We start from the raw sequence: 14,055 nt of genomic DNA on the forward strand, positions 1-14,055 counted from the left end.
CATGGGGTCGCCACCGAACTTGAGAGGGCCTCTGGAGGTGATGCAGTCGCTTGGAGAACCACGGGGTTGCCGCTGCCCCCGAGAGAGCCCTTGGGGTTACAGCTTCCCCTGAGTTTGTCTCTGAGGTCGTCACCACCCCCATGGGGCCCCTGTGGACACTGCCGCCTCTGAGAGGGCCGCAGGGGGCGCCGACGACCCTGAAAGGGCCCTTGAGGGCTTCTATGACAATGGGAGGGCCGCATGGAGTCGCTGAGGCTTCAGAGAGGATCTCTTGGGTCGTTGCTTCCCTTGATAAGGCCTCTGGAATCGCCGTTGCTCCAGAGAGGGCCTCCGGGGTCGCCACAGTCCCATGGAAGGCCCCGAGGAACGTTGAAGCCCCTGCAAAGGCTCCTTGAGTCGCTGTAACCCCAGGGGCCCTCGCAAAGGCGGTGGTAACTCCACCAGTCCTCCCAGGGTCGGGGGCGCCGACCCCAGAGACCTTCCCATAGACAAAAGTGCCCCTATGTCCGTCCCAGAGGCTGTGGCGCCCCAGGGGCCCTACAAGGAGCGTCCCTCCAAGAAGCCCTATAGCTTGCTTGGTCATGGTGCAGTATATATGGCAAACGTCCAACAATCCCTTACTTTACTGTGATTCGTGGACTAAAATGTAAATCCACCAACTTACAGCCAATAGCAGAACAGAGCCAGCAGTCAGCACAACACCCCAACTTATGTTTTCCTGTTAGATATATGTTTTCCTTTACATTGTTCGTGTTACGATGGTACTGGAAATGTGATGGGCAGTGTATAATTTAACCCTCGTATCTCCCATTATTCTAAATAGTGCAAAAACAACTGCCCTCAGAGGCCCTACAGGGACAGTGCTCCCTGGAACCCTCCATTTGCCCTACCAGGTGCAGCACCCCAGGACCCTCCCAGGGTGGCGGCGACGCAGGGGGCAAAACTCCCATGGGCCCTCCCAATGGCGTCGACGCCACCAACGGCTCTTCCAGGGGCAGTGGCACCCGCAAGGGTGGCAGTGACCCAAGGAGCCCTAGCAGAGGGGGCGACAACCCCAGGGGCCTTATCACTAGCAACGGCGACCCCAGGGGCCAGGCCGGAATCGATAGAGAACCCAGGGGCTCTCCCAGAGGGGGCGGTAACTCCAGGTACTCTCCCAGGGGCGGTTACGGCGACCCCAGAGGCCCTCCCATAGACAGAAGTGCCCCTATGGCCGTCCCAGAGGCTGTGGCGCCCCAGGGGCCCTACCAGAAGCGTCCCGCCGATAAGTCCTATAGCTTGCTTGGTCATGGTGCTGAATATATTGCATACGTCCAGCAATTTCTTACTAAACTATGATTGGTGGACTAAAATGTAAATCGACCAAATTATAGCCAATAGGAGAACAGAGCCAGCAGTCAGCACAACACCCCAACTTATGTTTTCCTGTTTGATATATGTTCTCCTTTACATTGTTCGTGTTACGATGGTACTGGAAATGTGATGGGCAGTGTATTATTTAACCCTCATATCTCACATTATTCTAAAGAGTGCAAAAAACAGCTGCCTTCTGAGGCCCTACAGGGACAGCGCTCCCTGGAACCCTCCCATTTGCCCTACCAGGTGCGGCACCCCCAGGGACCCTCCCAGGGGCGGCGGCGCCACCAGGGAACTTCCCAGGAACGGCGGCGACACAGGGGCTCTATCAGAGGCGTCGGCGATCCCACAGGCTTTTCCAGGGCCGTGGTTGCCCCGAGAAGCCTAAAGAGTGGAGGTGGTGCCCAAAGGGCTCCCCCATGGGGAGCGAAACTCCCATGGGCCCTCCCAATGGCCGCGGCGCCACCAACGGCTCCTCCAGGGGCAGTGGCACCCCCAACGGTGGCAGTGACCCAAGGAGCCCTAGCAGAGGGGGCGGCAACCCCAGGGGCCTTCTCAGGAGCAACCGCGGCCCCAGGGGCCAGGCCGGAATCGATAGAGAACCCAGGGGCTCTCCCAAAGGGGGCGGTAACTCCAGGTACTCTCCCAGGGGCGACTGCAGTGCCCCCTGGGGCCCTCCCAGAGGCAACGGTGCCCCAATGGCCCTACCAGGGCTGCCCCCTCCCAAAAGCCTTATAACTTGCTTGTTCATAATGTAGTATATATTGCAGACGTCCAGCAATCCTTTACTTTACTGTGATTGGTGGACTAAAATGTAAACCCACCAAATTACAGCCAATAGGAGAACAGAGGAGTCAGTCAGCACAACACCCTGACTTATGTTTTCCTGTTGGATATTTATTCTCCTTTACATTGTTCAAGGTGCACTATGAGCGTATAAATACACCGCCCTTCACATTTCCAGTATCATCGAATCATGAACAATGTAAAGGAGAATAAATATCCAACAGGAAAACATAAGTCAGGGTGTTGTGCTGACTGACTCCTCTGTTCTCCTATTGGCTGTAATTTGGTGGGTTTACATTTTAGTCCACCAATCACAGTTAAGTAAGGGATTACTGCGCGTATGCAATATATACAGCACCATGACCAAGCAAGCTATAGGGCTTCTGGGAAGGGGCGCCCCTGGTAGGGCCCCTGGGGCACTACAGTGCCTGAAAGAGCCTTTGAGAGCCCTGCCATGCCTGAGAGGGCCCCTGCGGTCCCACCAGCCCCTGCGAGAGAACATGGGGTCGCCACCGCCCTTGAGAGGGCCTCTGGAGGTGATGCTGTCACTTGGAGAACCACGGGGTTTCCACTGCCCCTAAGAGGGCCCTTGGGGTTACAGCTTACCCTGAGTTTGTCTCTGAGGTCTTCACCACCCCCATGGGGCCCCTGTGGACACTGCCACCGCTGAGAGGGCCCCAGGGGGCGACGACGCCCATGGGAGGGCCTTTGAGGGCTCCGACGACAATTGGAGGGCCCCATGGGGTCGCTGAGGCCTCAGGAAAGATCCCTCGGGTCGTTGCTGCCCTTCATAAGGCCTCTAGAATCGCCGTTGCTCCAGAGAGGGCCTCAAGGGGTCGCCACAGCCCCAGGGAAGGTACCACGGGTCCGTGAAGCCCCTGCTTATGCTCCTTGAATTGCTGTGACCCCAGGGACCCTCGCAAAGGCGGTGGTAACTCCAGCAGCCCTCCCAGGGGCGGTTACGGCGACCCCAGAGGCCCTCCCATAGACAGAAGTGCCCCTATGGCCGTCCCAGAGGCTGTGGCGCCCCAGGGGCCCTACCAGAAGCGTCCCGCCATAAGTCCTATAGCTTGCTTGGTCAAGGTGCTGAATATATTGCATACGTCCAGCAATCCCTTACTTAACTGTGATTGGTGGACTAAAATGTAAATCCACCAAATTATAGCCAATAGGAGAACAGAGCCAGCAGTCAGCACAACACCCCAACTTATGTTTTCCTGTTTGATATATGTTCTCCTTTACATTGTTCGTGTTACGATGGTACTGGAAATGTGATGGGCAGTGTATTTATTTAACCCTCATATCTCACATTATTCTAAATAGTACAAAAAACAACTGCCCTCTGAGGCCCTAGAAGGGACAGCGCTCCCTGGAACCCTCCCCTTTGCCCTACCAGGTGCGGCACCCCCAGGGATCCTCCCAGGGGTGGCGGCGCCACCAGGGAACTTCCCAGGATCGGCGGCGACACAGGGTCTCTCATAGAGGCGTCGGCGATCCCACAGGCGTTTCCAGGGGCGTGGTTGCCCTCAGAAGCCTTCATAGTGGAGGCAGTGCCCACAGGGGCTCCCCCAGGGGAGCGAAACTCTCATGGGCCCTCCCATTGATGGCGGCGCCACCAAGGGCTCTTCCAGGGGCGGTGGCACCCCCAAAGGTGGCAGTGACCAAAGGAGCCCTTGCAGAGGGGGCCTTATCAGGAGCAACGACGACCCCATGGGCCTTATCAGGAGCTACAGCGACCCCAGGGGCCAGGACCGAAATCGATAGAGAACCCAGGGGCTCTCCCAGGTGGGCGGTAACTCCAGGTGCCCTCCCAGGGGCGACCGCAGTGCCCCTAGAGGCCCGCCCAGAGGCGGCAGTGCCCCCTAGGGCCCTTCCAGAGGTGACGGTGCCCCAGGGGCCCTACCAGGGCTGCCCCCTCCCAGAAGCCTTATAACTTGCTTTTTCATAATGTAGTATATATTGCAGACGTCCAGCAATCCCTTACTTTACTGTGATTGGTGGATTAAATGGTAAACCCACCAAATTACAGCCAATAGTAGAACAGAGGAGTCATTCAGCACAACACCCCAACTTATGTTTTCCTGTTGGATATTTATTCTCCTTTACATTGTTCAAGGTGCACTATGAGCTTTAAATAAATACACCGCTCATCACATTTCCAGTACCATCGAATCATGAACAATGTAAAGAAGAATATATATCCAACAGGAAAACATAAGTTGGGGTGTTGTGCTGACTGACTGTTTTGTTCTCCTTTTCGCTGTAAATTGGTGGATTTACATTTTAGTCCACCAATCACAGTTAACTAAAGGATTACTGCATGTATGCAATATATACAGCACCATGACCAAGCAAGCTATAAGGCTTCTGGGAAGCGGCTCCCCTGGTAGGGCCCCTGGGGCACTACAATGCCTGGAAGGACCCTTGAGAGCCCTGCCACGCCTGAGAGGGCCCCTGTGTTCACACCATCCCCTGCGAGAGCACATGGGCTCGCCACCGCCCTTGAGAGGGCCTCTGGAGGTGATGCTGTCGCTTGGAGAACCACGAGGTTGCCGCTGCCCCTGAGAGGGCCTTTGGGGTTACAGCTTCCCCTGAGTTTGTCTCTGAGGTCGTCACCACCCCCATGGGCCCCCTGTGGACACTGCCGCATCTAGGAGGGCCCCAGGGGGCGCCGACGCCCCTGAAAGGGCCCTTGAGGGCTTCTATGACAATGGGAGGGCCCCATGGAGTCGCTGAGGCTTCAGAGAGGATCTCTTGGGTCGTTGCTGCCCTTGATAAGGCCTCTGGAATCGCCGTTGCTCCAGAGAGGGCCTCCGGGGTCGCCACAGCCCCATGGAAGGCCCCGGGGAACGTTGAAGCCCCTGCAAAGGCTCCTTGAGTCGCTGTACCCCAGGGGCCCTCGCAAAGGCGGTGGTAACTCCACCAGTCCTCCCAGGGTCGGGGGCGCCGACCCCAGAGACCTTCCCATAGACAAAAGTGCCCCTATGTCCGTCCCAGAGGCTGTGGCGCCCCAGGGGCCCTACAAGGAGCGTCCCTCCAAGAAGCCCTATAGCTTGCTTGGTCATGGTGCAGTATATATGGCAAACGTCCAACAATCACTTACTTTACTGTGATTCGTGGACTAAAATGTAAATCCACCAACTTACAGCCAATAGCAGAACAGAGCCAGCAGTCAGCACAACACCCCAACTTATGTTTTCCTGTTGGATATTTATTTTCCTTTACATTGTTCGTGATACGATGGTACTGGAAATGTGATGGGCAGTGTATAATTTAACCCTCGTATCTCCCATTATTCTAAATAGTGCAAAAACAACTGCCCTCAGAGGCCCTACAGGGACAGTGCTCCCTGGAACCCTCCCATTTGCCCTACCAGGTGTGTCATCCCCAAGGACCCTCCCAGGGGCGGCAGAGCCACCAGGGAACTTCCCAGGATCGGCGGCTACACATGGGCTCTCTCAGAGGCGTCGGCGATCCCACAGGGTTTTCCAGGGGCGTGGTTGCCTCCAGAAGCCTTCATAGTGGAGGCAGAGCCCACAGGGGCTCCCCCAGGGGGGGCAAAACTCCCATGGGCCCTCCCAATGGCGTCGACGCCACCAACGGCTCTTCCAGGGGCAGTGGCACCCGCAAGGGTGGCAGTGACCCAAGGAGCCCTAGCAGAGGGGGCGACAACCCCAGGGGCCTTATCACTAGCAACGGCGACCCCAGGGGCCAGGCCGGAATCGATAGAGAACCCAGGGGCTCTCCCAGAGGGGGCGGTAACTCCAGGTACTCTCCCAGGGGCGGTTACGGCGACCCCAGAGGCCCTCCCATAGACAGAAGTGCCCCTATGGCCGTCCCAGAGGCTGTGGCGCCCCAGGGGCCCTACCAGAAGCGTCCCGCCGATAAGTCCTATAGCTTGCTTGGTCATGGTGCTGAATATATTGCATAGGTCCAGCAATTCTTACTTAAACTATGATTGGTGGACTAAAATGTAAATCGACCAAATTATAGCCAATAGGAGAACAGAGCCAGCAGTCAGCACAACACCCCAACTTATGTTTTCCTGTTTGATATATGTTCTCCTTTACATTGTTCGTGTTACGATGGTACTGGAAATGTGATGGGCAGTGTATTATTTAACCCTCATATCTCACATTATTCTAAAGAGTGCAAAAAACAGCTGCCTTCTGAGGCCCTACAGGGACAGCGCTCCCTGGAACCCTCCCATTTGCCCTACCAGGTGCGGCACCCCCAGGGACCCTCCCAGGGGCGGCGGCGCCACCAGGGAACTTCCCAGGAACGGCGGCGACACAGGGGCTCTATCAGAGGCGTCGGCGATCCCACAGGCTTTTCCAGGGCCGTGGTTGCCCCGAGAAGCCTAAAGAGTGGAGGTGGTGCCCAAAAGGGCTCCCCCATGGGGAGCGAAACTCCCATGGGCCCTCCCAATGGCCGCGGCGCCACCAACGGCTCCTCCAGGGGCAGTGGCACCCCCAACGGTGGCAGTGACCCAAGGAGCCCTAGCAGAGGGGGCGGCAACCCCAGGGGCCTTCTCAGGAGCAACCGCGGCCCCAGGGGCCAGGCCGGAATCGATAGAGAACCCAGGGGCTCTCCCAAAGGGGGCGGTAACTCCAGGTACTCTCCCAGGGGCGACTGCAGTGCCTTCTGGGGCCCTCCCAGAGGCAACGGTGCCCCAATGGCCCTACCAGGGCTGCCCCCTCCCAAAAGCCTTATAACTTGCTTGTTCATAATGTAGTATATATTGCAGACGTCCAGCAATCCTTTACTTTACTGTGATTGGTGGACTAAAATGTAAACCCCCCAAATTACAGCCAATAGGAGAACAGAGGAGTCAGTCAGCACAACACCCTGACTTATGTTTTCCTGTTGGATATTTATTCTCCTTTACATTGTTCAAGGTGCACTATGAGCGTATAAATACACCGCCCTTCACATTTCCAGTATCATCGAATCATGAACAATGTAAAGGAGAATAAATATCCAACAGGAAAACATAAGTCAGGGTGTTGTGCTGACTGACTCCTCTGTTCTCCTATTGGCTGTAATTTGGTGGGTTTACATTTTAGTCCACCAATCACAGTTAAGTAAGGGATTACTGCGCGTATGCAATATATACAGCACCATGACCAAGCAAGCTATAGGGCTTCTGGGAAGGGGCGCCCCTGGTAGGGCCCCTGGGGCACTACAGTGCCTGAAAGAGCCTTTGAGAGCCCTGCCATGCCTGAGAGGGCCCCTGCGGTCCCACCAGCCCCTGCGAGAGAACATGGGGTCGCCACCGCCCTTGAGAGGGCCTCTGGAGGTGATGCTGTCACTTGGAGAACCACGGGGTTTCCACTGCCCCTAAGAGGGCCCTTGGGGTTACAGCTTACCCTGAGTTTGTCTCTGAGGTCTTCACCACCCCCATGGGGCCCCTGTGGACACTGCCACCGCTGAGAGGGCCCCAGGGGGCGACGACGCCCATGGGAGGGCCTTTGAGGGCTCCGACGACAATTGGAGGGCCCCATGGGGTCGCTGAGGCCTCAGGAAAGATCCCTCGGGTCGTTGCTGCCCTTCATAAGGCCTCTAGAATCGCCGTTGCTCCAGAGAGGGCCTCAAGGGGTCGCCACAGCCCCAGGGAAGGTACCACGGGTCCGTGAAGCCCCTGCTTATGCTCCTTGAATTGCTGTGACCCCAGGGACCCTCGCAAAGGCGATGGTAACACCAGCAGCCCTCCCAGGGGCGGGTACGGCGACCCCAGAGGCCCTCCCATAGACAGAAGTGCCCCTATGGCCGTCCCAGAGGCTGTGGCGCCCCAGGGGCCCTACCAGAAGCATCCCTCCCAGAAGCCCTATAGCTTGCTTGGTCAAGGTGCTGAATATATTGCATACGTCCAGCAATCCCTTACTTAACTGTGATTGGTGGACTAAAATGTAAATCCACCAAATTATAGCCAATAGGAGAACAGAGCCAGCAGTCAGCACAACACCCCAACTTATGTTTTCCTGTTTGATATATGTTCTCCTTTACATTGTTCGTGTTACGATGGTACTGGAAATGTGATGGGCAGTGTATTTATTTGACCCTCATATGTCACATTATTCTAAATAGTACAAAAAACAACTGCCCTCTGAGGCCCTAGAAGGGACAGCGCTCCCTGGAACCCTCCCCTTTGCCCTACCAGGTGCGGCACCCCCAGGGATCCTCCCAGGGGTGGCGGCGCCACCAGGGAAATTCCCAGGATCGGCGGCGACACAGGGTCTCTCATAGAGGCGTCGGCGATCCCATAGGCGTTTCCAGGGGCGTGGTTGCCCTCAGAAGCCTTCATAGTGGAGGCAGTGCCCACAGGGGCTCCCCCAGGGGAGCGAAACTCTCATGGGCCCTCCCATTGATGGCGGCGCCACCAAGGGCTCTTCCAGGGGCGGTGGCACCCCCAAAGGTGGCAGTGACCCAAGGAGCCCTTGCAGAGGGGGCCTTATCAGGAGCAACGACGACCCCATGGGCCTTATCAGGAGCTACAGCGACCCCAGGGGCCAGGACCGAAATCGATAGAGAACCCAGGGGCTCTCCCAGGTGGGCGGTAACTCCAGGTGCCCTCCCAGGGGCGACCGCAGTGCCCCTAGAGGCCCGCCCAGAGGCGGCAGTGCCCCCTGGGGCCCTTCCAGAGGTGACGGTGCCCCAGGGGCCCTACCAGGGCTGCCCCCTCCCAGAAGCCTTATAACTTGCTTTTTCATAATGTAGTATATATATTGCAGACGTCCAGCAATCCCTTACTTTACTGTGATTGGTGGATTAAAATGTAAACCCACCAAATTACAGCCAATAGTAGAACAGAGGAGTCATTCAGCACAACACCCCAACTTATGCTTTCCTGTTGGATATTTATTCTCCTTTACATTGTTCAAGGTGCACTATGAGCTTTAAATAAATACACCGCTCATCACATTTCCAGTACCATCGAATCATGAACAATGTAAAGAAGAATATATATCCAACAGGAAAACATAAGTTGGGGTGTTGTGCTGACTGACTGTTTTGTTCTCCTTTTCGCTGTAAATTGGTGGATTTACATTTTAGTCCACCAATCACAGTTAACTAAAGGATTACTGCACGTATGCAATATATACAGCACCATGACCAAGCAAGCTATAAGGCTTCTGGGAAGCGGCTCCCCTGGTAGGGCCCCTGGGGCACTACAATGCCTGGAAGGACCCTTGAGAGCCCTGCCACGCCTGAGAGGGCCCCTGTGTTCACACCATCCCCTGCGAGAGCACATGGGCTCGCCACCGCCCTTGAGAGGGCCTCTGGAGGTGATGCTGTCGCTTGGAGAACCACGAGGTTGCCGCTGCCCCTGAGAGGGCCTTTGGGGTTACAGCTTCCCCTGAGTTTGTCTCTGAGGTCGTCACCACCCCCATGGGCCCCCTGTGGACACTGCCGCATCTAGGAGGGCCCCAGGGGGCGCCGACGCCCCTGAAAGGGCCCTTGAGGGCTTCTATGACAATGGGAGGGCCCCATGGAGTCGCTGAGGCTTCAGAGAGGATCTCTTGGGTCGTTGCTGCCCTTGATAAGGCCTCTGGAATCGCCGTTGCTCCAGAGAGGGCCTCCGGGGTCGCCACAGCCCCATGGAAGGCCCCGGGGAACGTTGAAGCCCCTGCAAAGGCTCCTTGAGTCGCTGTACCCCAGGGGCCCTCGCAAAGGCGGTGGTAACTCCACCAGTCCTCCCAGGGTCGGGGGCGCCGACCCCAGAGACCTTCCCATAGACAAAAGTGCCCCTATGTCCGTCCCAGAGGCTGTGGCGCCCCAGGGGCCCTACAAGGAGCGTCCCTCCAAGAAGCCCTATAGCTTGCTTGGTCATGGTGCAGTATATATGGCAAACGTCCAACAATCACTTACTTTACTGTGATTCGTGGAGTAAAATGTAAATCCACCAACTTACAGCCAATAGCAGAACAGAGCCAGCAGTCAGCACAACACCCCAACTTATGTTTTCCTGTTGGATATTTATTTTCCTTTACATTGTTCGTGATACGATGGTACTGGAAATGTGATGGGCAGTGTATAATTTAACCCTCGTATCTCCCATTATTCTAAATAGTGCAAAAACAACTGCCCTCAGAGGCCCTACAGGGACAGTGCTCCCTGGAACCCTCCCATTTGCCCTACCAGGTGTGTCATCCCCAAGGACCCTCCCAGGGGCGGCAGAGCCACCAGGGAACTTCCCAGGATCGGCGGCTACACATGGGCTCTCTCAGAGGCGTCGGCGATCCCACAGGGTTTTCCAGGGGCGTGGTTGCCTCCAGAAGCCTTCATAGTGGAGGCAGAGCCCACAGGGGCTCCCCCAGGGGGGGCAAAACTCCCATGGGCCCTCCCAATGGCGTCGACGCCACCAACGGCTCTTCCAGGGGCAGTGGCACCCGCAAGGGTGGCAGTGACCCAAGGAGCCCTAGCAGAGGGGGCGACAACCCCAGGGGCCTTATCACTAGCAACGGCGACCCCAGGGGCCAGGCCTGAATCGATAGAGAACCCAGGGGCTCTCCCAGAGGGGGCGGTAACTCCAGGTACTCTCCCAGGGGCGGTTACGGCGACCCCAGAGGCCCTCCCATAGACAGAAGTGCCCCTATGGCCGTCCCAGAGGCTGTGGCGCCCCAGGGGCCCTACCAGAAGCGTCCCGCCGATAAGTCCTATAGCTTGCTTGGTCAAGGTGCTGAATATATTGCATAGGTCCAGCAATTTCTTACTAAACTATGATTGGTGGACTAAAATGTAAATCGACCAAATTATAGCCAATAGGAGAACAGAGCCAGCAGTCAGCACAAAACCCCAACTTATGTTTTCCTGTTTGATATATGTTCTCCTTTACATTGTTCGTGTTACGATGGTACTGGAAATGTGATGGGCAGTGTATTATTTAACCCTCATATCTCACATTATTCTAAAGAGTGCAAAAAACAGCTGCCTTCTGAGGCCCTACAGGGACAGCGCTCCTTGGAACCCTCCCATTTGCCCTACCAGGTGCGGCACCCCCAGGGACCCTCCCAGGGGCGGCGGCGCCACCAGGGAACTTCCCAGGAACGGCGGCGACACAGGGGCTCTATCAGAGGCGTCGGCAATCCCACAGGCTTTTCCAGGGCCGTGGTTGCCCCGAGAAGCCTAAAGAGTGGAGGTGGTGCCCAAAGGGCCTCCCCCATGGGGAGCGAAACTCCCATGGGCCCTCCCAATGGCCGCGGCGCCACCAACGGCTCCTCCAGGGGCAGTGGCACCCCCAACGGTGGCAGTGACCCAAGGAGCCCTAGCAGAGGGGGCGGCAACCCCAGGGGCCTTCTCAGGAGCAACCGCGGCCCCAGGGGCCAGGCCGGAATCGATAGAGAACCCAGGGGCTCTCCCAAAGGGGGCGGTAACTCCAGGTACTCTCCCAGGGGCGACTGCAGTGCCCCCTGGGGCCCTCCCAGAGGCAACGGTGCCCCAATGGCCCTACCAGGGCTGCCCCCTCCCAAAAGCCTTATAACTTGCTTGTTCATAATGTAGTATATATTGCAGACGTCCAGCAATCCTTTACTTTACTGTGATTGGTGGACTAAAATGTAAACCCACCAAATTACAGCCAATAGGAGAACAGAGGAGTCAGTCAGCACAACACCCTGACTTGTTTTCCTGTTGGATATTTATTCTCCTTTACATTGTTCAAGGTGCACTATGAGCGTATAAATACACCGCCCTTCACATTTCCAGTACCATCGAATCATAAACAATGTAAAGGAGAATAAATATCCAACAGGAAAACATAAGTCAGAGTGTTGTGCTGACTGACTCCTCTGTTCTCCTATTGGCTGTAATTTGGTGGGTTTACATTTTAGTCCACCAATCACAGTTAAGTAAGGGATTACTGCGCGTATGCAATATATACAGCACCATGACCAAGCAAGCTATAGGGCTTCTGGGAAGGGGCGCCCCTGGTAGGGCCCCTGGGGCACTACAGTGCCTGAAAGAGCCTTTGAGAGCCCTGCCATGCCTGAGAGGGCCCCTGCGGTCCCACCAGCCCCTGCGAGAGAACATGGGGTCGCCACCGCCCTTGAGAGGGCCTCTGGAGGTGATGCTGTCACTTGGAGAACCACGGGGTTTCCACTGCCCCTAAGAGGGCCCTTGGGGTTACAGCTTACCCTGAGTTTGTCTCTGAGGTCTTCACCACCCCCATGGGGCCCCTGTGAACACTGCCACCGCTGAGAGGGCCCCAGGGGGCGACGACGCCCATGGGAGGGCCTTTGAGGGCTCCGACGACAATTGGAGGGCCCCATGGGGTCGCTGAGAACTCAGGAAAGATCCCTCGGGTCGTTGCTGCCCTTCATAAGGCCTCTAGAATCGCCGTTGCTCCAGAGAGGGCCTCAAGGGGTCGCCACAGCCCCAGGGAAGGTACCACGGGTCCGTGAAGCCCCTGCTTATGCTCCTTGAATTGCTGTGACCCGAGGGACCCTCGCAAAGGCGGTGGTAACTCCAGCAGCCCTCCCAGGGGCGGTTACGGCGACCCCAGAGGCCCTCCCATAGACAGAAGTGCCCCTATGGCCGTCCCAGAGGCTGTGGCGCCCCAGGGGCCCTACCAGAAGCGTCCCGCCGATAAGTCCTATAGCTTGCTTGGTCATGGTGCTGAATATATTGCATACGTCCAGCAATCCCTTACTTAACTGTGATTGGTGGACTAAAATGTAAATCCACCAAATTATAGCCAATAGGAGAACAGAGCCAGCAGTCAGCACAACACCCCAACTTATGTTTTCCTGTTTGATATATGTTCTCCTTTACATTGTTCGTGTTACGATGGTACTGGAAATGTGATGGGCAGTGTATTTATTTAACCCTCATATCTCACATTATTCTAAATAGTACAAAAAACAACTGCCCTCTGAGGCCCTAGAAGGGACAGCGCTCCCTGGAACCCTCCCCTTTGCCCTACCAGGTGCGGCACCCCCAGGGATCCTCCCAGGGGTGGCGGCGCCACCAGGGAACTTCCCAGGATCGGCGGCGACACAGGGTCTCTCATAGAGGCGTCGGCGATCCCACAGGCGTTTCCAGGGGCGTGGTTGCCCTCAGAAGCCTTCATAGTGGAGGCAGTGCCCACAGGGGCTCCCCCAGGGGAGCGAAACTCTCATGGGCCCTCCCATTGATGGCGGCGCCACCAAGGGCTCTTCCAGGGGCGGTGGCACCCCCAAAGGTGGCAGTGACCAAAGGAGCCCTTGCAGAGGGGGCCTTATCAGGAGCAACGACGACCCCATGGGCCTTATCAGGAGCTACAGCGACCCCAGGGGCCAGGACCGAAATCGATAGAGAACCCAGGGGCTCTCCCAGGTGGGCGGTAACTCCAGGTGCCCTCCCAGGGGCGACCGCAGTGCCCCTAGAGGCCCGCCCAGAGGCGGCAGTGCCCCCTAGGGCCCTTCCAGAGGTGACGGTGCCCCAGGGGCCCTACCAGGGCTGCCCCCTCCCAGAAGCCTTATAACTTGCTTTTTCATAATGTAGTATATATTGCAGACGTCCAGCAATCCCTTACTTTACTGTGATTGGTGGATTAAATGGTAAACCCACCAAATTACAGCCAATAGTAGAACAGAGGAGTCATTCAGCACAACACCCCAACTTATGTTTTCCTGTTGGATATTTATTCTCCTTTACATTGTTCAAGGTGCACTATGAGCTTTAAATAAATACACCGCTCATCACATTTCCAGTACCATCGAATCATGAACAATGTAAAGAAGAATATATATCCAACAGGAAAACATAAGTTGGGGTGTTGTGCTGACTGACTGTTTTGTTCTCCTTTTCGCTGTAAATTGGTGGATTTACATTTTAGTCCACCAATCACAGTTAACTAAAGGATTACTGCATGTATGCAATATATACAGCACCATGACCAAGCAAGCTATAAGGCTTCTGGGAAGCGGCTCCCCT

General features: G+C 56.2%; 2 protein-coding genes across 2 annotated transcripts; both read left to right on the forward strand.

Annotated features, from left to right (window-relative positions):
* Positions 1-948: 948 nt before the first annotated feature.
* LOC121875596 (basic salivary proline-rich protein 2-like) lies at positions 949-3,746 on the forward strand. Its single transcript, XM_042380180.1, has 4 exons — positions 949-1,291; positions 1,618-1,983; positions 2,744-3,011; positions 3,539-3,746. Exons 1-4 carry the CDS (start codon positions 949-951, stop codon positions 3,744-3,746), a joined length of 1,185 nt encoding a protein of 394 aa, XP_042236114.1.
* A 1,119-nt stretch (positions 3,747-4,865) lies between these two features.
* On the forward strand, positions 4,866-6,073 carry LOC121875597 (basic salivary proline-rich protein 1-like). The gene is made up of 2 exons (XM_042380181.1): positions 4,866-5,208; positions 5,535-6,073. Exons 1-2 carry the CDS (start codon positions 4,866-4,868, stop codon positions 6,071-6,073), a joined length of 882 nt encoding a protein of 293 aa, XP_042236115.1.
* Positions 6,074-14,055: the final 7,982 nt, after the last annotated feature.

This window comes from Homarus americanus, unplaced genomic scaffold (assembly GCF_018991925.1).
Source record: "Homarus americanus isolate GMGI-L3 unplaced genomic scaffold, GMGI_Hamer_2.0 scaffold5217, whole genome shotgun sequence".
NCBI classification, from domain to species: domain Eukaryota; kingdom Metazoa; phylum Arthropoda; class Malacostraca; order Decapoda; family Nephropidae; genus Homarus; species Homarus americanus.

Coding starts and splice junctions, on each gene's coding strand:
- LOC121875596 (XM_042380180.1), top strand. CDS start 949: ATGGGCCCTCCCAATGGCGTCGACGCCACCAACGGCTCTTCCAGGGGC. Junction 1,292..1,617: donor CTATAGCTTGCTTGGTCATG/GTGCTGAATATA, acceptor CGGCACCCCCAG/GGACCCTCCCAGGGGCGGCG. Junction 1,984..2,743: donor GGGCTCTCCCAAAGGGGGCG/GTAACTCCAGGT, acceptor TTGGGGTTACAG/CTTACCCTGAGTTTGTCTCT.
- LOC121875597 (XM_042380181.1), top strand. CDS start 4,866: ATGGAGTCGCTGAGGCTTCAGAGAGGATCTCTTGGGTCGTTGCTGCCC. Junction 5,209..5,534: donor CTATAGCTTGCTTGGTCATG/GTGCAGTATATA, acceptor GTCATCCCCAAG/GACCCTCCCAGGGGCGGCAG.